Here is a 25,546-nt window from a genome sequence, read left to right as displayed (position 1 = left end):
GAAGGTGCATGTTTTGTTGTTCATTAATTTGCTTTACTGTCTTATGCGCATATCTGCTATGCCCTTCTTGGTTTTCTCCCCCCGGTTTGTTTTTCGATATAAATCTTTCAGTTGCGAGACAGCGCCCGTCCTGTGCACTCTGTGTTCCTTTTCGTCTGTCTTTAACGCTGCATCAATCATGCTGTGTAAGCACGGACGCCAAACGGGTGGACGGACAACCCTCGGCCTTAAGGTGCTTTGACCCCCCCCCCCCCAAAAAAAAATTACGAATTTGCCGGGTGATGTCCCCTTACCTCGAACCATATGCGTCCGATGAGTAAGCGACGAGAAGCTTATTCGCGCCTTTATTACCAAAACTCGAACGAACCTTGAAAACAGATCGAAATCTCTTCGTCCACCTCCTGCTAGTCATACCCGCGTAGTCCATTCGCCACCTTTTACCGGTACATAGTTCGGAAGGGATACACCATTATAATATAAAAAAAAAGAGCACGGTACAAACTGTGCATAACGTACACTGCTGAAACCTGCAAGGAGCCCTCAAAGAGGAGTTTTATAGATTATATTGAAGAGTGGCACGACTTCGGGATGAGCTGGACGGCTATACTCATTCTGCAGAGGTCCACAGAGCCGTCCGAAATTCGCTCCAGTGGTGGAAGTCTAAAGCGGGGGACAGACGGGTCCGACCTTCCATGCGATCCGACGGCCGAGGCCGCGGTGGGGGAGAGGGAATGGTCGCTGTACGATGCTATGAAAGGTGACCATTCCGGTTTCCCCTCCGCCGCGTCGGACGCCGAATCGCATGAAAAATCGCACCGTCTGTCTCGCCCTTAAATATGGTGACCTTTCATAGCATCGTACAGCCACCATTCCCTCTCCCCCACCGCCGCGTCGGCCGTCGGATCGCATGGAAAATCAGACCGTCTGTCTTTAAGAGCAACGACTGCCGACGCCTTGACAATTCGAAAGGCAGATTTTGTGCGCCCCTGCGGCTAGCGCAAGCAGTGCAAGAAACTTTAGCGCGGAAGGATATGTGATGCAACAGCGTATAGCGTGCTTAAAGCCGGAATCTCTCGATAATTTGACTGTTCGTACAATAACATGTAAAGAAATATGCTGTAAACTGTGCCACAAAAAAAAAAAAAAACATACTGTATATACTAGCAGTGGTGTCATATCAAAAGAATGTTATGACAAATTGTTCGTTTCTTCCTTTTGACTGTTTATACGTATTTCGAAAAAATACCCGGTGTGCACGGGGTTAGTTTTAATTTTTATTTATGTTAGTGTATTTACAACAAAAGTAATAAATTTGGCTTTTCCCCTGTATTACTCTTGCTGTGGCAAGGAGCTACAATGCTGAAGACAGGTGCCACATATCCAGAAGGGTACACGATTGGGTTTGCTGGTTCAGCATGCCTTAAATTTCAATACATAGTGTTCACGTGACGTCACAGACAGGTTCTCTACGCTGGGTACCTCAAAATGGCGGCCACCGTGACCTTTTTTTCTGATTAGAGTGTGTCAGTGCAGGGGGAGGACACACAGTCGTTCCGTCCCCGCGTTCTTTTGTGCTGCCTCCGCCTTCTTCTGTTCGCCAGCCGTGCCATGGGTGAACACAAAGGAACGCGAGGGGGCACCGGCACTAATCTGATGTCACAGTTTCTTGCTCCGCGCGTTCGAGTGAAGAGTTCACGCAGCGTCCGAACCAGCAGGTACCCGAAGTTGGCGGCCACGGTGACGTCAATGCACACATGTATAGAGAGCGCAATAAAAACAAAGTGAAGAGAGCGTTGTGTTGTCTCCTCTCATCTTATTGCGCTTCCTGTTGAAACTGAACTTACGCTGCAAATCAATTTTCTTGCTACAATATCTGCTACCAAATGCTCTTGATGACTCCCATTGTATTTGCAGAAAAAATACAGTATACCGCTACCGAATAACCGTTCATCATACCCAATATGTCCGGTCAGCTGTTACTTTATTTAAAGCACACTTGTTAGCGAAGCATGCACGAACAAAACGTAGATATTTGTTAATTAAAATGCCTCGCTGTCGATTCAATGTTCGGGCACCACCACTATACCAGCACCTAGATAAGTGGCTCGGGTCCCTGTCGGGCCGGGCCGGGTACGTGAATGTTTTTCTTGGGCCGGGCCCTGGTCTCGCTTTAAGACATCGGGCCGAGTTCGGGCGGGCAAATTTCAACGAGTGCCGGGCCAAGAATCGTGGCCCGTGCAGTGCTCTAATAGGGTTATCGGCGATAAATCATACTGGCCCGCTCGTCGGTGACCGCCGTCTCGCCTATGTTTTTCGTAACGCCATCGCCGCAACTGCGCCAAAGTCGGAATCATTGATCGACTGGTCTCTGCAGTTCCCAAAAGAGGAAAGTACTCTTGCGGCACACTGTGGCGTCGGCCACACAGCGAATCGACGTGCGCAGTTATTTATTGGGCAAAGTGATCGCGGTACGCATCAACCAATGGGCGGACGAGTCACAACGGCTGAAGCGGTCAGCGAATACCTAACATACTCGTTCGGGACTCGCCGCAATCACGTGTCAACCATTGGTACGTTTAAAGTGAGCACGTATTAACGAGGTTTTACTGTGCTGATAAATCTGGAAAGTGTGGAGTTGACCAAATTTCATAAAATCAGCAACCGAAGGAAATGGTATCTTTATTTTAAAAGATCGATCTCAGATGTGCACAAGGGTTTTACTGATATTGGTGAATACAGGCAATGACAACAAATGAATACAAAGTGCCAACAATGCCTTAAGAAAATGAACATGATCATAAAGGATGCAACCTTGTGAAAACTAATGCACTGAAAAACCCAGGTATGCTCTAGTAGCCTCCCCACCCTCCACGAAAGCCTCCCCGACCTCGGCCGCCACCCCATCCAGAGGATTCTTGCAATCCGCCATTGTATCCTCCAGGCCGGTAGATTCCTCTGCTGCCATAGCCACCACGACTTCCACTGTCATAACCACCACGGCTCCCGTAGCCATAGCCACCAGAGCTCCCGTAACCTGTGCCACCCCCATTGCCATAACCATAGCCCCGCCCACGGTCGTAGCTGCCTCCAAATCCTGAGTACCCTCTGTTTTCAGTTCCATAGCCACCTCGGAATCCACCACGAAAGCCTCCTCTGAAGCCACCCCTGAAATCATTGGAGCGGTCCGCTCCAGCACTCGGTCCTCCACCAACAGTGCTCAATCGTGGCATCTTCTTGACAGGCTGTGCACTTCCACTATAGCAAAAACATGGGGGAAGAGGGAGAGTGGGAGAAAGATAAAACCCATTTATATGACAAGTAAGAACCAGAGGTCATACAGCAACAGCCAAGGGCAACAGATTTTCTAAAAAGTGAAACGAAGTAGTAATAACAGCATACAACTAAACGTAAGCAATGAAGCACATGGCTTTCATAGAGTCCGAGAAGTGTCGCCATGTGCCACCTGCTACTAGAGGACATGCAGCTTACCAAACGGCTGCTTTATGCAGCTGCTGGCAGACTGAGAAACAAGTTTGTGCTAATGCCATCTGGTGAACAGCTAGCTACCCCATAAATGACAAGAACTTTTCATAGTTAACTAGGCAAGTAATAGTACCAAGTGTTACATTAAGGGGGTATGGTAAGGTAGATAGACCAAAAAGATTGTTTGATTTCATTACTAAAGCTAATACACATTCTGAGGAGCAAAACCATGCATTGGCGAGTGTGTAGGAGTGCTCCAAGCCATTTAAAAATGGCGCCAAAGACCACAACTCCTGAAGGATGTGCGGGCTCTATTCCATCAGTTTCTGCATGTACGTATTTTTTTATAAGTATGGCTAGGTTGAATATATTCACTTCATACGATTTTCATAGGTTTTAATTGCAAATTTTCCCACCAAAACGCTTTTGTAGCGTAGTCATTGCTGTGTGTTGTGAGCAATTTCCACGCGTGTTTTCAACATAAAACAGTGTTTTTCTTACCATCACTTTTCTGAAAATTTTTCGAACTTGGTGTACCTTTTCTGGAAAACTATCAGACTGATCGCACTGAAATTTTCTCAGATTATGCCTAAATACGCTCCAAATAGTTCGAACTTAAAACTGAAAAACTGTTTAAGCTATGATTAAGAAAAAAAAAAGATTAATTGGAAAGTGTCTCTCATGGCACGTGACAAGTGAGGACAACATATACCGTATTTACTCGAATCTAACGCGCATCTTTTTTTCGGCAAAACGAGTCGTAAAATTGCATGCGCGTTAGAATCGAGTAACGAAAAAACGGTTATCGTATTGCCATCGGCATTTCAAAATGGCCGCCTCCTACGCGCCTCGGCCATTTCTGTCATTGTTTCAGTTCGTACGTATGCTGAGGAGTTTGTCATCTCGTTCTGCATTCGCATCGGCGGCATGGAAGTGCCCCCTCCAAATACTCGACGAGTGCACCACGTCTCATTTCAAAGAAAAGTTATTACATGTGCAGAGACGGACGGAAATCGGGCCGCATCACGATCGTTCAGAGTTGCCGAAACGTGCGTGCGAGACTGGCGCTAACAGAAGCAGAAGATTGTTTTACAGCAAAGCTTCACGAAAAAGTTTCTGTGGACAAAAGTAGGGCCGTAGGGCCGGTTTGCCGAACTCGAAGAGCGTTGACAGCGACAAGAAGTTGTACGACAGCGACGAAGACTGATCCATTACGCGATTCGTATCGCCGCCGTAGTGGTGACAGTTTCAGCGGCAAGGCCCGCCGTTTGACTTTGTGTTTTCTTTTTTTGAAACTTTAGTTTTTTAAAACCCAAATACCTGTTCTTCTGAATGTGCGAAGGTGGACTCCTACGTACTTTTGTTCATTTCTCTCACGAAAAATGGGTGCGCGTTAGAATGTTGTACGTTTTTTTTTCTTTTTGGTCACGGAAAACAGGTGCGTGTTACAATCGAGGGCGCGGTAGAATCGAGTAAATACGGTATTTTTTTTGCGAGATAAATGTAGGCACCTATTCTTATAGGTAAGGATTAATACCAATACCATGTCGAATAAATGTGTCAAATTTCACGATAATACTAATTTTGGTTTCTGAGAAAAGGTACATTTCATTTTGTACACCAATCTGTAATTTGGTACTCAACCAGAGAAAAGAAAAGCTACAGGGTCAAAATTACAGAGTGAAGGCCACAAACTTTCTTATTGAGCACACAAAATTTCCCAACAAAATATAGAACAGTTCCTGCGATGTAAAGCTGAAACCAGGACAATCTGTTTACCCTACCACACCACCTTGATTAATTAGGACAACAAAATGAGATCTTCTTGTGAACTTCGAGCAAGAACAGTGCACCAGTAAGGGCAAAATGTTAAGGGGGGACATGGCTTGTGGAGACAAAAAAAATCTTCAAAGAAAAGAACTCTGTTATAATATTGAGATGTACAGCTATTCTTTCGCATGTAAAGCCAAACTTGTCTTATAAGATCAGTATTATAAGATCTGCAGCTTAGATCTGTGCAACAAGTACGAGCTAAATCTGACATCACTATTTATTGAGATCTCCCGATCTAGAGCAGTTCCAGCTGTAATTATTTCTTTAACATAAAGCCCAAACTGTGTATCAAAGTGCTGACAGCAGAATTTAATTTTCTGCTCATAAATATTAAAAACTTGATTTTTTTTTCCTTTATGGTAGTCATGGCACATACATTTAATTTTGACCAATTCCAGAATGATTAGTTATGATCTTATTCAAAAACTGTTTGCAGCATTGCACTTATTGCATATTACAGTATCTAGCTATGTGGTAATATTCACTTTGTGCAGAATGGATTTTCCTACTGCCTTCGGAAACAATAGAGAAGAAGTGTGCTGTATCTCGTAAACTAGTTGACCTTCAAAAAAATTATCATATATTTCAAATCAGCATGAAAAACTAAACAAGTCTATATAGTTTCATCAGATCTGGGTATAAAATACAGCAAAATATCTCCACAAGCCATGTCACGATAAAATTTATGGGTTTTTAACATTTAACTTTTCTAGCTAATCATCCACTGAAAAAAAAAAAAAAAGATTCCAACGTAAGCTTACCCAAGCGACTCTGTGACATCTGCATCCTTTGTGCCAATTACAATGGAGTCAAAACGACAAAGGCTCTTGATTGTACTGATTATCCTTGCCAAATCATCTGGAGGTTGTGTCAGAAGCCCAGGGTCATTGGTGACATCATTAATGACATTGTCCACAGCCACTTGCAGAGAGACTATATTGGCGGCAACCTGGGGATCCATCTTCAGATTGATCCTTCAGCACAAAGAAAAAAAAAATCAGAAAACAATTGCGATGCACCTTATATAGTAGTTTCACACAGACACACAGCCGGAAACTAGTATTGATATTTCTCTCTTACAGAACAAAAAGAAAATGCATTTGCCCTGGAAAACGACTGCAGTGATGTGATTGACCAAAGCCACTTCTGCACAGCTTCTGGAGCAGCTAAATCTTCACAATGGAACAGTAACCTGTCGTACATTTTCACAGATAAATATTTAAGGGGAGACATGGCACTTCAAAACATTTTTTTTAAATTCTTGATCGATTTTGATGGAACTTGCAGAGTTCCAGAATGTTTGTGTGCTGATTTCAAATATGCAATTGCTTTTTTCTTATGATAAGTAGTTTCCAGGATATCACAAACACCTACTTCTTTATTTAAGACCTAATTTAGCTAATTAACCACAACCTGCACACCAATGTACAATCCACAGAATACATTTAGAATGTTTGCAGTGTGTCGTAAAGTATAAATCATTGCTTTAGGACATTTCCAAGCAGAGTTGTGGGCTGTTGCACCCAATCTAAAAAATGCTGCAATTAATACTAAAAAAAACCTTGATTTAGAACATTTTCTTAAGAAAGTACTATAACAAAATTTGCCTTACGACACATCGCATCTATTTATCTTAGAAGCGAAAAAGAAATCGTAATGATAACCCAGACATAACAAAAGATATTGCTCCTCTATTACAGGAAGAGCATGAAAAATTGTTTGCCGTTTGCCCTCAATTTAAAGGGCAGGATGCACGGTTTTGGTTTTTTAAAGTAAGATGTGGATAGAAGACGACGGTATGCAGCAATGAAAATTTGTAACTAGGTGCACAATGATATCAGGAACATGAAGAGATGGCCAGTGAAAACTATATTTTTTGGTTGATTTTCACTCCCTAAGTGCCACGTCCCCCCTTAATGTTAGAGTAATGAAAGCACAAGTTTTCGATGCATTTTTTATTGGCTATCGAAAACAACTATTCTGATGACAATGGTGCTTTCAGTACAAGCTAGGTGTTAAGAGATGTGTGATGAAGTAGCTAATAATTGTTCTTTATGAACAGAATCACGAGGTTGCTGGTTCGTGGTTGGTCAATACAATACAGGGCTTAAGAATTAATTGGTCCTTTGTGTCCAAAGCCTATTCTGAGTTTCACGATATTTGCTGTAATGGAAGGCTTCGTATTTGATTTTGACAAATTCTTTAAAGGTGAACCAACAAAAAAACTTTGAAGGCAAGATAACTTGTATTATCGGATTTTTAAATTCTGGTTATCAATTTTGGTTAACTGGATCATGCTTTCTATAAAGTATTCTTGAAGCAAGCTCTGTGTGCACGATCACTCATATGCAGAACATTAATTCTCTAGTTAAAATGTGGCTGCAACAGGCGACAAGACTGGTAACTGAACATGGAGGTTGTTTTTGGCATATGTACCAAATACTACTGTAAAATCCGAAGACTTCGTTCTAATATATACCGGGTTTAAAGACAATATGCCTGAAGATATAGAGCAGCGCGTCCCAACGCTGCCGTTTATTCCAGTCCAAAACAACCAGAGCTTCGCGTGCCACGCCGTTTCTCGTCTCCCTCTTCTTCTAGCGCGCGCTATGTTTTCTGTTATTAACAACTACATCGTCACTTGTTTCTAGTTTCACATAAGTAAACATTGTACATCATAACTTCAGAAATGTGCCTGCAAACATACACAGACCCGCTCATTTGCAGTAGAATTTTTTTCAGGGGACACGAATGCAATGGGCAACCTTCGGAAACAGCAATGTACAGATGTTAATAATTGTTGGGTTTTAACGTTCCAAAACCACGATATGATTATGAGAGACACTGTAGTGGAGGGCTCCGGAAATTTTGACCACCTGAAGTTCTTTAACGTACACCTAAATCTAAGTACGCGGACCTCAAGCATTTTCGCCTCCATCGAAAATGCAGCCGCTGCAGCCGGGACTGGATTCCGCGACCTTCGGGTCAGCAGTTGTGCACCATTACCACTAGACCACCGTGGTGGGTTATGTACCGATGCTGGCATTTGGTTATGAATGCACTTTCTTCTTCTTCACCGTGCAAAGAGAAAAACGGTCGAGTGCAAACCGCTAAGGCCAGAACTCTAAAAGCAGTTTTCTTCATCCCAACTGCCCGCACGAGCTCATCGACTTGGATATTCCAATCTCTGCTACACAAGATCGGCATCGGCTTAAACTACACAGGCAAGGCTTGGGAGGGCTGAAATTCATGCATTTCAAATAGTGGTGTGTGAGGAGTGAAATTTCATCTTCAATCGAATTCGAATCGAATAGTGCCGAATAGAGGCCAAAAATATCAAATATCGAATAGTATATTTACAGGAAGTGTGTACGCCAGTTACGGCAAGAAAAAGGAAAAATTGGGGGTGCTACAGCGTGCTGACAGCTTCATTACGCACTTGTTCGGGAGTGTCTTTTGTTTCAGTTTCTATAGGCGCGCAAGCATGTTAATAGAAGAGCCGCCATTCCAGTCAGCGGTGCCACTTCTAACCTCCTAACAGAGAGTGGTGCGGTAGCTAGTTTTCTTTCCCTATGGTCGCGCAATACGACTCATCTGACAACGGTAATGTTGTGCTTCATAACCGCGGGTGCTCCGGGCCCAAAAGTCATCGGGCGCCCGTCCACAGCAGCGTTTTAACTGCGCGCCAGAACGATGGGAGTTTTTGAACTAGTGGTGCGGTGCAGCAGTGGCGACTGCCCAGCGTCAACAAATTTTTACATGCAAAGCCAATCACTGAGGGTTTCGCAGGCTAAAGTCGAGTCGTTTTACGGCGCTTGCGGCTTATGTGACCAAACTACGCAAGAAGTCCGTGCCTTCGTTTCGGGAGCGATGTTTTGAAGGACTTCACAGTTTTCTGATGTGTTTTTCTGCGTGCGGAAATGACATAATCTCCTTTAAGATTGTCATGCGCTCGCTTTTGAACCAGGACGTCTGTGAAAGTTTAACGAACGGCGACGTTAGCATCAGTTTTATCCACCCCACCCTAACCAAGTTGCACCATCGGCCTTTGTTGCGTTTTAGATATTCGTCCTGTGTAATTATTCGAAACTTTGAATACTAGCTATTCGGAAGTCGAATCGAATTATTCGATTAGGAACTATTCGATTCAAATTCGAAACTCGAATATTTGCACACCCTTAATTTCAAGTCCAAAAACATGTTTTCAGGCTGTCACTTCGCTCAGTAGCCGATCACACTGAAAACCGACTGTACGAAGGTTGGCAGCCCAATCGAAAACACTGCTACACTTTGACGACTTGCAGTTGTCAGTTGCATCACTGTCGACATAAGCTAATGAAATGGCCTCCCAGTGACACAGTCTACTGACAACACTCTGATGAGGCATTCTAGCTCTCCTTGTTTACCAAGCTTCCTTGGAGTTCTTCAAATGCGCGGCAAAGTGGTGATATGGCCGAAAGCACTGCCTATTCTCTTGACACTGACAGCGATTACTCTTCTGACTGACTTTGCTTTTGTTTTATGTGTGCAGACTGTGACAAAGCGCTTTGCGTAGACCCGTGCTTCAAGGAATGCCACACTCTAAAATATTATTGAACATTTTCCAGTTCTGAGTGATGCTGACACCAAACTACTGTTCTTGATTTCTTATTACAATTTCTTCCCGACTTTACACATTTTGTACATTCAGATTCCACAATAAAGTAATATGACCATCTGACAAAGCTTTCTGCGAAAAAATTCAACCCTCACAGGGTTATAGCAGTACACAGCACCACTGTTTCCTGCAATGTGTGTGGATGTGCATCTCAAGTCACTAGAATGAAAGCTTCCGAGATCAAGGGGTGCACAGGAACCATACCAAAATGTTTTGCGACCTTTTGCTAGAGGAAGGGTACTGAAAACAGCGCGTAAAATTATTACAGTAAAACCTTGGTAATTTGTACTCGGTTAATTGGGAATCCCGGATAATTTGTATTATTTGCGCGGTCCCAAATTTTTACATGTAAATTTAACCGGATAATTGGTGCGGCCAGTCTGCGACTTCCCGGTTAATTGGCACACTTGGCCGCGACTTCCAAGATATGCAAAGGGTGTTGCGAATCTCGGAGGCTGTAACTAAAACGTGCATTTTTTTTTTTTTTTTGATGTACGGATCTCGAAGGCCATGTTTTTTTTTACCGGAAATACGTCGTAGACGCCATGTTTTAGCAATTGCCAGGCGGCGATGCGTGCGGTTGCGATCATGATCATCATCATCTCAACAGCGATGTTAGCCACTCTAGCGAAGTGAATGTTTTGTGGAGTCTTTGTGCCATTTGGATGTCGGCTGGGGAGCATTGTGCGATTCGGTGCGACTGCTCCATTTGTCTCCTGTCTCCGCTTGAGTGTCTTCATGGAGGCAGGTGGAGGCCACCGTTATTCGACGGTGTTTTGAGCACGCCGGTTTTGTGAAAGAAGAGGCAACCTCCGCTGGGTTTGCTGTCACCGCTGTCACTTGCCCGTTTGATGAAGAAGGGGAGACTCTCTGCGCTCGATATGAGGCTTTGCACGCGGACGAGGAGTGCACTCCAATCGGATTCTCCGAGTACGCAAATGTCGAGTGCACAGTGCAGACGTGTTACGCCGACATCGACAGCGAGATAGCTGCGAGATCGACCGATTCGGCCTCTAATGTTGACAGCGATGACGAGCCCTCCCGAGCACCCCCTTTGGCGGATGTCATCGATGCCTTGAGTGTTGTGCGCAGCTTCGTCGAGTGCAACGGCGGCGAGGCTGAGATGCTGCGCCTCATTGACAGGCTGGAAAATATGACTTTCAGTGCTGGGAACTACCGAACGCGTCAGTCACGCATGGAGGAATTTTTCTCCAAGTAGGCTGACTTGCCACAATAAAGGTGTGACTTCCGTACATCACGTTTTCTGGCTGATTTCTTTGATTTCGCGTTGTTTCGGATAATTGGGAATCCCGCTTAATTGGGATATTTTTCTCGGTCCCGAGGCCTTCGAATTAACGAGGTTTTACTGTAGTTGACTGGTAGTGCCACCATCATCACAAGATGGCGACACAGTAAATTTTTGCAGTTTCAACAATGAAGCAGCACTGCTTTTGTTACGAAAGCTTATTTTTAAAATATGTTATTTTGTGCAAGTTAGCAGAGTGCGAGTGTACGCCAGTTAGTGAGACAACATCTGCCACACAGCAACCACTTTGTCAGCTCTCTGTGCCCTCTTCTGTCCCCTCCTGTCGGCTGCGCTGATTTGCACTCATAATCATGTTGTACCAACACGCCCAATCCTACAGTCTTCTAACCACTTTGTGTTGTCTCTTTCTTTATCCCAAGTGTTTCTTGCAGTCACTTGTTCTAAGTAATTCGTGTGCTGAAGTAGCGACAACAGTGCACCCCAAAATGCACTGGCATGTGAATGCTGCACTAGCAACACTGATCTCAAGGTCAGCTTCTACTTTATTGCTTGTGAAGACTGTGACCTAGGATTTTTTTGTTACATGTCACATCAAAATCTTAGTGTGCTCACAATTTTTTTTTCATTCGAAGTGAAAACAGAGCTCATTCTAGCATAGTTCACAGGTAAAACAGCACAAACGTAAGAAGACACAAAGAAGACACAGGACAGAGTGCAGCGTTCAACTATCCCATTTGTGCTGTTTTACCTATGAACTACGCACTAGCCTGCCAGCAAATGTTACCGAAGTTCATTCTAGCAGCACTTCACGCAGTGTACACTTTTTAAACAATATCCAGTTTAATTTTAGGCTAAAGCACATGGCGACATCATGAAGGTTCATCTAACAACACATAAGCCAAGTCTTAACCCTGCTTGCCACAATGAAAAAAACAAGTCACAATTAGACTTGGGAGAATAAACCTTTTCTGTGCCACTAAAGGAGTACTGACACGAATATTTTCAGTTGTTTTTTGCGTCAAATGAAAGGTCAAACCCTCAAGAGGCTAGAAAAGGAAGTGCTAAGTGCGAGTGCAGCCTGGAAAAGTAATTACAGTATGTTTTTAAAAGCTAGTTTCGGTTCCTACTGTACCCTGACATCACAACATGGTATGAGCTTCTCGTCACGTGCTCACACAATATATAGTGACGTTTCCACGGCCGCTCCGCACCGTGGCTCCGTTGGTGACGCACAAGCGGCCATTTTGGAAATTTTGATGACGCACAAGCAGCCGTCTTGGAAGTTTTGGTACCTAACGTCATCACAACTAACCAGACTGCTGTGTGAAGTCACCAGAATTTGTACTGTGGCCTGACGTCAAGCTAGTGTCGATGTCAGTAGGTGCGCCATGGAAAAATTGACTTTATTATCAAATTAAAATATCTTAGCATTTGCTGAGCTTCACACTTTCTCAGAGCCGTCTCTGCATACAGAAGATTTGTGTGGCAGAGTAAACTCGCGTTCGAAAAAAGGTGCCAGTACCCCTTTAACACTAAATTGCATCTTTTATACTTAGATACTACATTTGCAATTTTTTACAAGCTGTATTAATTACCTTGAAACAAAATTGAGTACATACATGAAAGCAAATAAAAAGAACTATATGTATGTCATTCCAAGAAAAACTATTACATAACTGCAAGGAGCCAGCTGTGTATAGTGAAAGAGTGCTTAGGGAAAATGTTTGAAAATATGTGCTAGTGCTTGCCGCACAGACAACTCAACGAAAGCTGACACACTGCAGAGCTTACGCATACCTAACAGAATCGACACTTACCAGCCATCAACCTGGACCACACCATTCACTAATTCCACTCTTTTGCAACCAAACAACAAGATATGAACAGGTGATATCATCGACATCTGCTTGCAGGACACTGCCCTTGTGCGGATCTGCAATAAAACATGTGCATAATATTGACATACCTTTCACAAGGTACCTTGCAGCATAATCTGAGGGATACTATTTTTTATTCAAGCTTTATTCCCAGTATAATAAACAGGTAACTGAAAAAAAAATCTAGTAGGCAAGCAGAAGTTACTTATTCAAGATGACAATTCGATTATCCAATTTCCTGAATTAATGAGAGTTGAATAAACAAGTTTTTACTATATTTCTACTAAAAATATACGCAGAGTTCTCTCTTACACTTCTTTTTCTATCATGTTCCCCTCTAGACAGAGTTGCAACTTTGCATCACTGATGTGAACAGGAGGTTGTTTCATAACAGTCAGTGTTGAAAAGCTAATTAAAAAAAGGTGCCAACAACTACCATAACTTGCAAGCATGAACAAATGCCTAAAACTGAAACTTACCTTTTCTCCAAAGACAAAAAATGGGCTTGGGAACTTGTTGGATGCTGGAAGGTTGGTGCAGTTGACTGAAGTCTTGTGGATGAGGGCTGACCTATTGTCAGTGGTGAGCACTTTACGCTTTTCTTTGTGATAGCAAATGTTGGGGTAATGGCCAAGCACCAGCAAAGCCACAATCTGCAGCATGTAAATCAATAATGCCCCTTACTTTCACAACCAAAATGAAGGCACATACTGCATAAGTAACAACCGTCTCTAGCAACTAAAACTAGGGGATTCAAGATAATTAGTTTACGATGACCAAGCTAATGGAAACTATTCTTTCTCTTAGGTTGTAACAGTCTCTAATGATGTCCTTTAATTTAGAATCTCAATCATAAATAGCATGCTTCATTTGCCTTCATCCACATTGATTAGGGCACACAAATTGTTATGAAAAACACCGCGGTTTTTAGAACATTTATAATGGCAGGACCGCTTTGGCTTATTACAACTGAGAGGAGCATAGCTTATGATGAAGCCAAGGGTAAATGTTTGTCTTGCTCAGTAACACCAACATACAGTTTCCTTCTGTTAATTCAACTCTGACAGAGCCAATAAAATTGATCCAATTAGCTAGCAGGCACAATTAGAGGTAGAAAAAAAAAATGCCACACCACAATGCTGGTCAATTTGGTATCATTTACACTGTTACAACATATACCTAAACAGAGCTTTTTTTAGTGTTTAAAGTAAAAAACTAGCTTATAAATGTTGTTAGAGCTTTCTAAACAAAGCAGAAATCCAATGCACATCTAATTTTTTAGTAAGAAAACTATAACAGGACTCCGATTTCAAAATGAAAAAAAAAAAAATGAAACAAGTGCACTTCATAGAATATAAGTTTACGTACACTTTATGTCCCTATATTCACACATCATAATTCTATACTCCACCTCACAAGTTGGTTGCAGCAGGGTGCAAGCTACGAGGTGTAAGCAAACCGCATGCATCGAAACATAGTTCTGCTTGTAACTGCATTATAACTGGAAAGATTGAAACAAGTGCGTTTGTTTGGCACGTGCTACGTCATAGCGATACGTCATACACTAATGACAATCCGCATGTGCTGTGGGGGTGCTATCCCCTGTAAAACCGTTTTCGCCTCGTGGCGCATGCGCATTCGGCGGATTAGTTGTTGTTGGCTTGGTTAGTTTCGCCGCCGAGCAAGAGATGGCGCCATGGTCGTGCAGTGGTGCCGCTTGGCAGGAAGCAAGGTTACACTAGCGCTTGAGGAAGAGCTTTTTCTTTTTGGGTGTTTGGCATGGTCGGCGACAGACCGCCCTGAAAGAGGACCGTGGGTGTGTTACCGCGACTCGGGCTCACAGACTCCTCGTGGCGAGTCTGAAGTCGGTGACAATGCATTCGCAGTACACTGTATGTGTTGCATTGGCATTATGTATCTGGTTATTTAGCATGTTACTAACTATGTAGTATTAGATTCAGCTGGTGAGCTCGCCGATGTAAAAGCGGTGAATAAATGTCCACGCATTCGTTGCTCGACGCCGTGACTGTTCGTGTGTTTCATAAGCACGGAACATTTCCAAACCCCACACTGGCTGCCCAATGTAGGGGCTCTTGGAACATCAGCCAAGAGTCTTAGTGGTTCGGGACAATTTTTGTGGAGCCGGATTAGAGTAGGCCTAGGGGGGATTTTGATCGCTAGCGTCGGCGGCGTGCTGTCTTGAGAGCGAGGTGATCATTTGCTGTGGCGTCCTTGAACTTGTTGGCATGCTAAGAGCTTTTTTGTTCGCAGATAGTTTGCCGTGGCGTGTTTGAATTTGAAAGCAGGTAAAGTTTCTTTTTCTATTCGCAAGTTGTTTTTTTAAGAACCTCGTTAACTTGTTGGTACGAGAGCCACATGGTCCGCATACTGGGAGAGTGTGGCCTAGAGCACATGGAGTGTAGGCAAGCCCAAAGCGAATGAGTACGAAAGCCTCAAGGTGGTCCGAGTTTTCTGTAATTAATTTCTTTGTCTCTGGGAGCCGCAGCTTAAGTAGCCGGGTGGCCAGGGGCCACAGGTGTCGTGCTGTCTGGTATCGCGGCTTGACGCTGAGGCGTTCGCACCGAACGCTTGGTATGCTGCTGTGTGCAGTGAGCGGGGTAGCTTCACCTCAGAGCTGATGTCTCCTCGCAGCTGCCACTTCTGCGCCTATTCTGGGTGCTCGTTGGATGCCAGCTGTTGTCGAGCAACTCGTTAGGCCTAAGGCTCATCGGAGCTGCCTGTCGCACGTGTGACAACAACCGGGTGGATCGCGGCATTGAGGCGTTGCACTTTGCTTCCCTTGTTCTAGCTTGCCTTGCATGAATTAAAAAAAGCGACCTTTGTTCACTTGAACTTGGCGTCTTAGTCGCTGTCGATGTCTTTGCTAGCCATACTGACCATTGTACCGCGTGGGTGATGAACCCATAGCTCCTTTCCCTTTGTTCTACTGCACCGTTCTGTCGAGAGTGTTTTGAGTGTACGCAGCGGGATCAATGTCATCCATGGATGGCTGTTTTCTACACGTCGTCTTTGCCGCTGGCCAGGAATGCAGCCGAGACATCTCGTGCAACGGAACCTGCGCAGCTGCCCTCAAACCAACGCCCTCATAAATCTTGCTTGGTTGCAGCCCTCAGCCAGATAACGTGTCGGCGTGACATCTGCCACGCTGCCTTTGTGGGTCAGGGAATGAAGTCAAGTCGTCGAGCCAGTGCAGTGGTATCGTCCAGTGGTGTTGTCGCGGTGCGCGGACATCCTTAAGTACTTTATTGTTGGGATATGTGTTGATTTAAGGTTGAAGGGATGGGGGTGCTATCGCCCTCTGTAAAGCCATTTCCGCCTCGTGGTGCACGTGCATACAGCGGATTAGTCAAAGTTGACGTGGTTAGTTTCTCCGCCGAACAAGAGATGGCGCTGTGGTCACACGGTGGCGCAGCTTGGCGGGAGGAGAGGTTATACTAGTGCTTGAGAAAGAATGCTTTCGGGCTTTTTGGGTTTGGCGCAGCCAAGGACGGTCATCTCCTGCGGGAGGCCCATGGGGACTATTCCGTGGCTCGGTCCCACAGGCTCCCGGGGTGAGTCGAACGTCAAACCGCATTCACGGTACATTGTTAAGAAGTTGAAATACCTCCAGCCACAAATTCTTGGAGGAAACCCGACGTTTCGAGACCGGCTTGGTCTCTTCTTCAGGGGTGACTGCTGATCAGAGGGGCTTCGTCGCAGCTTGTTTTTGGCTCCGCCTTTCTCTTTCCCTCACGTTCCGGAGGCCGTGCACGTAGATCGGAGGCATTGTTCCGAGGGACCGGTTCACATTCGCTGGTGTGTTCTGGATGTGCCACGACTCGAGTAAGAGCCTCCTTCCCAGATTCCTTTCCGTTTCTATGATGGAAGCGCCCTCGAAGTCAATTTTGTGGTCGAGCTTCTCGCAATGCTCTGCAAGGGCACTGCGTTGTATTTCCATCTTCCTGACGTCGTTTTTGTGTTGGCGCATTCTTTCCGGGAAGCACTTACTCTCGCCTATGCATCTCGCTGGACAGTCAGCACATGACACTTTGTAGACCACACCATGGTGTTGCTCCCGGGATGGTCGATCTTTCGGCCGCGGTAGTAAGCGAGCGAGCGTTGAGGCTGGCTTGTGAACCACCGTGACCCCAGCTTTTCCGAGAACCCTGGCGAGCTGTTCGCTAGTTCCCGGAACATATGGGATGACGACTCGTTGGGCTGGTTTCTTCGATACCATTGTATCCGGTGGAGTGGCCAGCGTGGGAGGAGGGTCGCGTGTGTCGTTCGCAGATGCGAACGACACACTCGACCCTCCTCCCACGCTGGCAAATTGCTATGCATTCTAAGATGTACGATTGCGGGCATCACATTCTTAGATTTTTTTATTTGCCACAAAATTTTTTTTAGTTTTCATTTTTCATGAGGTGACTGTGCAAGAGGCATTGAGGCTTTGTGCAGCTCGTCAAATAGCTAATTATCAAAAGGCCATACTGAAAAAGCAAGAATGTCACGCCCTGAACTGTGCTTCAAGGAATATAAAACAAAAAACGGAACTGAAATAGACCCAGCGGTCACTGAGAAATCAGCGGAACAAGCGAAGCAAGAAAAGTCGTTTTGAGAAAACGGCTTTTAAAGTTGTACCAACGATATTACTTCATCAAAAGGCACTGGGGTCGTAACCTTTTGAGTCCTTCGTAATGTGCAGTTTCTTGAGTGCCCTGTCTTTAGTTTGAGGTGCCTTGCTTCTCCAAAACACAAGAAGATTGTGATCTTTGGTGTGTTTTACAACATTGGACCTCCTGCACATGTGGCCTTTCATCTGTTGTGCCTTTGTTTCCTTTCTTTTTTCTTAAAATCCTTTTCTGATATACAAAGAACATGTAGCATGGATTTTAAACGAAGTTATGAAGTGGTGTAATAAACGACAAAAAACAAGATATTGTAATGCAATTAGGCCATGTACTGTGATGATTTGCCAGCTTTCTTGTATTCGTGCTATCACTTACATAATTAAGTCTTGATTCGAATTGATCATTGAATCATTTTTATAGGATACTAAGAGTGGCTCTCATCATGACAACCTATCCCTTCCTCCTAAATAACAGGCAGTTATGGCCAAGTCATTGGTGGAATAGGAATTCCTTAGCAGATTATTCAAGACGCGAATTGGAAAGATATGAATTCATCTCCCTGTTTCACTCAAGCTAATTTGTAAACCTCGCCTGCGACGCGCTTCATCATTCACCCGGTCGCGGACTCTGTTATCTGCGAGGCTTTTATTTTTTGAGATGATTCATGAGCGCTTACGGCGATACCAAGCACGGCCCCAAGCATTGCATCACCAGTGCTTTATTTCACCTCTAAGTGCTCGGCCGCATGGTCCGAGAAGTCGGCACGCGATGTGCTGGGTGGCGGCATTCGGTGACAATGCGCAATATGCCTAGGTGCGGCGACGAAAAATAGGCGCGCAACGTGTTTGGCCTCGCTTTTCGGGACGCCGACGCGCGCCCGCTGCGCGACGAGCTTGGCCGTGGGGTCCGCTGCCGATGCGTAAAATGACCATCCGCTGTACCGAGGAGTCGGCGGGCGAAGCGCTTCATTGCTTGCGAAGAAGCACACTGCCGCGAGTCCGCTAACGCGTTGTTCTTGCCCGCAAAGTTCGTGGTTGGTCTCGCGTGCCGGCGCCGTAAGCGGAGTTAGGCCTAGTGACGACTCCGAGCAGTAGACGCGCCGGCCGCGGTGCTCGATGTTTCAAAGTACGTAAAGCGTGGTCACGAGCACAAAGAGTCGTCCTGCGATCATCTTCGTCACGACGTCCGAAGTGCTCGTAAGCAGAACCTCCAACCACGGATCCGACGAGTCAACGCTAGAGAGTCGGTCCGAGACGCGCGTTTGCAATGTTCGCTACGAGTGCGGCGCGCCATCGTAATCCCACCGAGCTTCAGCTAGTAGCTCCAAACTAAAACGTAGTTCTATTCAAAGTGATCGTCGAGCCGTGAACACGGAGCGAGTGCGAATACGCCACGAAGTAGCGCGACTTTCGACAGCCGTGACCTGGAGACGCACGAGCTGCAGACGACGATCTCCCGGAGCGAGCATCGGACCAATGGCGAGGCGCGCTGGGGCAACATGGCGGACGCGGCCAATCGGAGGACTCGAAACGACCTTCGAACATTTGCTTTTTGTGCGCCGCTTGTTTTCGAATGGAGGAGCCAGCTGCGGCGGGGAATTTGAAGACGGAGAAATGCGCTTTCCGATGAGTCCAAGATATCGGTGCCCGGTGGCGTCGTTGCGTAGCTATGATTTTTTGAAAATCAGTGTTTTTTTGCGATTTCCCCAATAATTTTCGCCACCTCGGCAGGCGCAACAATTTTTTATAGCACTTCTACGCGGTTTTCGGTGAAGATATTTTGGAATCGGATATAAAAAGGGCTACAGAAACTGAAAATGTGATTTTCAAAAAATCGATTTTTTTGCCATTTTTCGCGATACGAAAGCCGCGTCCCCCCTTAATTCTTCCACCCAGCCAGACAGACTTCTGTCGAAATGTTTACATTTAAGACGGTACATTGTGTGTGTTATGTTTCTGTGTATTGTATTGGCACTGTATTGGCTTATTTCATATGTTACTAGCTATGTATTTGATTCGGCAGGCGACCTTGCCGTTATAAAAGCAGTTTAATGAATGTACGTACACGTGTTCATTGCTCAAAGGTGTGACTGTGTTCGTTTGTTCCGAGTGCGACGCTCTATCTCAGACCCCACAGTGCGTCATATGCCTTCAATTATTGTATCAGTAACCGCCGGTAATTGTGGTGGTGAAGCAATATGGCAGTGCCCATGCAAACATGATCGCCCGCTTCAATCCAAACTCACACTTGCTATTTGCCCACTGTCCTGACAGCAATAAATAAACGGTGGAATCGGCTATCACTTTGTGTCATCTCACGCTGAGGATAAAGTATCAGGAATGTTGTTTCCTTATTATGGATATCAGCTGATAGTTCAGCCACGCCTGCTAAGCCTTGTCCGCTGAGAGTGTGAGGATGAATCTTGGAAACAGTGCCAAGCAGTCACAAATACATTGCTATTAAAGCCTCAGGACGCAAATATAACGCTAACACAAGCGTCTGTTTAGAAATCAGGGGCCACGCAGTGCCCAATGCCAGCTTTATAATCTCCAAGCGGAAAGAACCAGCTTCGACAGGTGCCGCCTTTTTATTTTTTTGCGTTGCCGTTGCTGCCCAACACTAAGAGCATTGGTTGCTGCTGTGTTTCCTTTACTCGCCCAACACGTGAGTGCAGATGCCATGGGGACGCCGAACAAAGGATGCGGCACGGATGAACACATTGCGAGGAATTTTCACTCTTCCTATAGGCCAAGCAGCCCCGTAGCCTCCATAACGCTACAAGCAGCTTGTGAAATGGAGTATAGGCTGCATTTTATTGTCTATTAATTACAACATGGCATTTACCATACAATCCATTAAGCATCAGACACTCTGCATTTATCAAACAATGCCACAATAATATAAAACAAGAATGTCAGCATCAACACTATCACTTCATTAGTTTAAACTGCCACCTATACAATTCCCGGGAAGACCAAAGACATGTGACGTGATTTCTCATTAGTTTAGCGTGCAAAATATCTTTTGAATAAGATTTCATAACCAAAACCTCAAAGTAGTGTTCTGTTGTCTTGCTACAAATACAAGAGAAAGACAGCCATAGAAAAGAAAGAAATAAAAAGATAGACAGAAAGAAGGAGATAGAAAGAGGAAGCGAGAAATAGAAAGAAGGAAAAGAAAGAAAAGGGAAATGTTACGTAAAATCACGTAACACTAGTCATGTGACATGTTCCCACCAAATCCGTGTCGTTTAAGCGAGGCAGGGACGTGGGCTTGGGAGGGTAGCTTCTTCCTCAGGAGTCCAAGCACTCACTCCGCTGAAGCTTCCAGCCTTGCACCATTAGTGCAAGCTAGCTTCGCTACGACTTCAGTGTTTGCACCAGTGGTAGTAGCTGCCCCAAATTTTTAATTTTTTTAAATTTCAATATTCGCCAAAACAAAACAGCCGTGCAGAGTTTTCGGTGCATGCAGGTATCAAAAGCAAAAGATTTAACAGATATCTTCAAGATGCTGCCATCGCTGGTCTTGGGGGCACCATCATTTATTACAGCTAGCACGTTACGTGCTATGCAGAATAGCCAAGCACAGCAATTGCCATCGCTATCCCATTTGGCAGACAAGAAAGAATGAGAAGTGCAGGCACGTTCTATATCGGAATTGGTGCGTAAAGCGATCTGTAGAGCATATCGGCCTTCTTTATTTGTTCCTGCACTTGCCATTAACCAAAATGGAAAAAAAGAGCGGCTCGTCGAAAATTCGTGTTGCTGAAAAATATGTGCAACAACGGTGCTACCAAAAGATGCACTCAAGAAAACGAATGTACAGAGGTGCACTTTCCAAGGCAAATAGAGTGTGTTCCCAAAGGTGGAAGGCTCTCCAGCACGTGAGAAAGACACAGAGCAGTGGCTATGCTATTTCAAAGGAGATGCTGTTCATGAAAGCGCTCGACATTGCACAAACAAAAGAGATTCCAGCTATGGTATTCAAAGCCAGCAATGGGTGGAACAGGCACTTCATGAAACGAGAGACCCAGTCTCATATCATTGCACAATGGTGTGCAAATGTCTGCCGAAACAGTATGGAGAAAAACTGCTCTTGTTTCAGAAATTTATTATGAAGAGCCACAGAGAGCATCAATGTATGGTCAAAAGAATATCCAATGAGCTCAATGGGATGGAGGACCACGTCATCTGACACAGAAGTGAGTCCAAAGACAAGACGAGTTTGGAGGAGGAAAAGGAGGACAAGGGTGACAAATAACATTCTTGCAAAACTGTGGAAGCAACCGAAATTTTTACATCTTCTCCCAGTACAACCAAGTACTGTAGTTTAATCAAAGAAAGTAGCACCAAAGACGTTAAAAAAAAAAAGGTGTCTCTTTCTTGGCCTAATGACCAAATGCCCAATTTTCACATAAAATGTCAGAAAAAAAAAAAAGCCTGCAGCCATTACACAAGTATATACAGTAGCTTGTGAGGAAAAAAGTAACCAACAGCTGAAGCATAAACACAAAACACAAAATATTGTAGCACAACTTGGCAGTCTCTAAAAGCAATGAAAAGTGCTGCATAACAAACTCACCATATCCAGCTTAGGGTCCAGACCACAGAAGTTGTATGCGTCAGGTGCCAATACCGCCTCAGGAAAGTCAGCGCTCATCAAGAGCTCCCTGAGCTGATTCTACAAAAATAAAAATGAAGTGCATGTGTCATACACAACTTCACGTTGAAAGAATTATCACAGACTGATTACAAAAAATAAGGGTAACAAAATGTAGCCCCAAGATCTTTTAAATGGATTCTTTTAGGCTGCAAAAAGTCTGAAAAGCTGCAGCTCTTTAAGAAGGGTAGAAATTTGGCCTTGTTGGTAACACATGGTAAGACATTTTTAGTACATAAGTAACACAAGGACAAAAAAAAAGAGGGACACAACATGTGCGCTAACTTTCAACAAAATGATTTATTGCACACAAGGCACAAATTTATACAGTGGTGATTCCCATACGCTGCCCCAAGATGCCATGTGCAGAGACATCTTTTTCAGTTTAATTTTGACAAGATAAACATAGCACTCACTAATCAACCCGCACACTACTGCACATTCAAGTAAGTCAACTCCTTATCCGACAAGGACACAATGCTTACACAATCGGTATCTAACTTTGCAATTTTCGCAGCCTCTGTTATCAATCTCTTTAGTTCATCCCTGTTAGTTGATAAAACGTTTGTGTTCTGAAAGAAAGGTTCACACCTACATGCTCTAGAGCACAATGTCAGCCACCCATCATCCCCTTTCTTTACAAGTTTACAATGCCCTTTTAAGCTATCATTTGCCCGACGTACTGCTGTTCTGAACCGCAATAGAAAGCGTACAGTCTCAAGTGTCCAACCTTGCAGCAGTTTCTCTAGAAAGTGAGCAGAAATTTTCAAAACAATTTTTCTATCTATGTTGTCTCTTCAAACTGTGTAGGGACACCTGCAAGAATGGTTACGGGACATTATTGACAACTGTGCCAGTGACAGTTATAAAGGAAGCACATGTGGCTTTTGCAGAACTCATTTGTTTTTGTTTATTAAAACGGCTACCGTAATAGTTCTTTAGAGGGCGCAATCGGTCCAATAAAGCATTATTACAACTGTCTGTCCAGTCAGTTTTGTGTACTCAATGTCCAAAACCACCGCAGTCAAGGACATAACTTGGTGTGCTCCAACAACACTGGTACGCCGACGTAGTGAAACCAACTACAGTAGACTCTCAGTAAATGGAAATCTCTTAAATGAAATTGCTGCTTAAACGGAACAACTGCCTCTGATATGATGGGTTTCGTACTTGTGTTCTGCACCCCTGTTCATCTCTCAGTAAACGGAACTCCTGTTAAATGAAACAGATTTTCCTGGTCCCTTCAGGTTTTGTTTAAGGAGAGTCTACTGCATATAGTGGCTTTACTCATGCCGAATGTGTGACAAATGAAAATGCCTGGCAAGATGTGCTTCACAGAAGAAGAGAAGGAGTGTGCTATGTTTTAGTAATGCTTAGGCGTTCTGTGCTCCAAATCTAACATGAAAGCCAACACAGACGTCTTGATAAAGTGGAACCTGAAGGCAAAATCTTTTTCACAGTAGAACTCCATGGGGATGACTGTGTCGCAAAATTGACTTCATCGCTGGTGAGTACCAGTACACTTCGAACAAAAAGGCATGTTTTAAAAATTCCGTGAAGTCAGCCGCATTGCTGTTCGACTGAAACACTTTTTTTTTCTGTTCTTTTGGACTGCATATATTCCACTGGAACATGGCGTCGTGCACACGTTTCTTTTCAGGCAGGCAACAGCACGCATGCACAAGCAAACATCATGTGGGCCAGCAGTGACGAGAAGTATGCATTCAGGGCCAGAAATGGTGTACGCATGAAGGTAGCTTATGCAATCTACAGAGGAAAAGCTGAGGCAGCAAACATGGAAGCCTTAATTCACCGAGGGTCCTTTAGCAAGGAAGCTTTCAGAGTGACATAAGGCAGCCTAACCACAAAGTACGCTTAGTTAGTGAGGTAAGAAAAATGTCATTGTTTGGCCAAAAGACATCCTAAAAAAAGTAACACGGTGCCTTATGCATTTGCCTAAAACGACTGGAAGGCGAACGCCATCAGCTTCTTCTCATTCAATTGTAGTGATTCCGCATGAAAGGCTTCCGCACCCAACGTGGTTTTGCACTACCTCCGGGATTTAAGGAATTGGAAGCTTTCTGACCCTCACGTGGTTTTGCAGTGCCTCTGCGATCGGCCCGCCTTTGACCAAGCAACGATGTCATGCGATGACGTTACCATATGACATCATGTGACATGATGTAACAATGACGTTGCAAATTCTGGCCACCTGCGACGTCATCGGGGTGTCAACCAAGTTGACATTTCCAAATACCCTGAGTTCTCCAGGTTTTTTCTGAGTGCTTTTGCTAAATTCCCCGAGTAAAACAGAACTTTGTTTCATACCAAAACGGGCTGACCCCATGTCGCCCGAGACGCCTTCCCCCTTTCTGCCAGGCCTTTCTCGGCACAGCATAGCCCTCCCCCCCTTCCTACCAAGCCTCACCCTTGCCACACCACAAGGCCACGTGACCAGCATTACACCACCGGCGCTGGAGAAGGGTCGAATAAGAACAGCTTCGCTGTTAAAAGCTATGAGCCGTCTGCTGATTCCCTCTAAAGATACATGGTGCACGTGACCACTCCCAGTGGTAGAAAGTACGCATTTCCTTCCCAGACTCACGTCGCATCAATTTCAGTTGCCGCTATGCATTGGGTCAACAGAAGTCTTGTAATATGGCTTTATCCCAAAACATGCACATAATAGCCTGGCAGCAGTGCAGCTGTTAACTGAGAACAGCTCCAAGATGTATTGGTTGACTACTTGAATTTGTTGCAGCAGTGCCCTTCCCGCAAAAAAAAAAAAAAAAAAAAAAAAAAAAAAATCACTTGCATTAAGTGTGCCTGTTACAATTGCTGTCATCTGGAAATTTATTCTGTTCTTCACAAAGTCCAAAATAGCATCTTTGGAGCTCGAGATCACAGACAGTGAGCTCTCCGATATCCGCCAACAAGCAGCAGCGTCTTTTTCTCACCGATCAGGATTGCACTATACCAGCCTTATCGGCAACATCCTGTATCCTGAACGATCACGGTCACTTGCAAGATAACCGAGCGCTCCTTACATCTACTGCTACCATCTCTACGACTACTCATGCTTGTTACAGCAATAATAAAAACATCATATCGGGCGCTAACGCATGGCACACGTGGCACA

General features: G+C 44.6%; 1 protein-coding gene across 2 annotated transcripts in view; it reads right to left on the bottom strand.

Moving 5' to 3' along the window:
* Positions 1-2,663: 2,663 nt before the first annotated feature.
* The window catches only part of LOC119400701 (ATP-dependent RNA helicase A), a 109,629-nt gene continuing 86,746 nt past the window's right edge, over positions 2,664-25,546 (bottom strand). For both annotated transcript variants that reach the window (XM_037667702.2, XM_037667706.2), the window contains 5 exons: positions 22,330-22,428; positions 13,597-13,770; positions 13,058-13,173; positions 6,078-6,290; positions 2,664-3,255 (listed from right to left, as the gene is read on the bottom strand). In XM_037667702.2, coding sequence (XP_037523630.1) covers positions 2,850-3,255; positions 6,078-6,290; positions 13,058-13,173; positions 13,597-13,770; positions 22,330-22,428 — 1,008 coding nt within the window. In that variant the 3' untranslated portion in view covers positions 2,664-2,849. The remainder of the gene's footprint in view (positions 3,256-6,077; positions 6,291-13,057; positions 13,174-13,596; positions 13,771-22,329; positions 22,429-25,546) is intronic.

The sequence above is a fragment of the Rhipicephalus sanguineus genome, chromosome 1, assembly GCF_013339695.2.
Source record: "Rhipicephalus sanguineus isolate Rsan-2018 chromosome 1, BIME_Rsan_1.4, whole genome shotgun sequence".
Classification (NCBI taxonomy): domain Eukaryota; kingdom Metazoa; phylum Arthropoda; class Arachnida; order Ixodida; family Ixodidae; genus Rhipicephalus; species Rhipicephalus sanguineus.
Note: the sequence above shows the minus strand (reverse complement) of the source record. Positions and strands in the feature narration are given on the sequence as shown.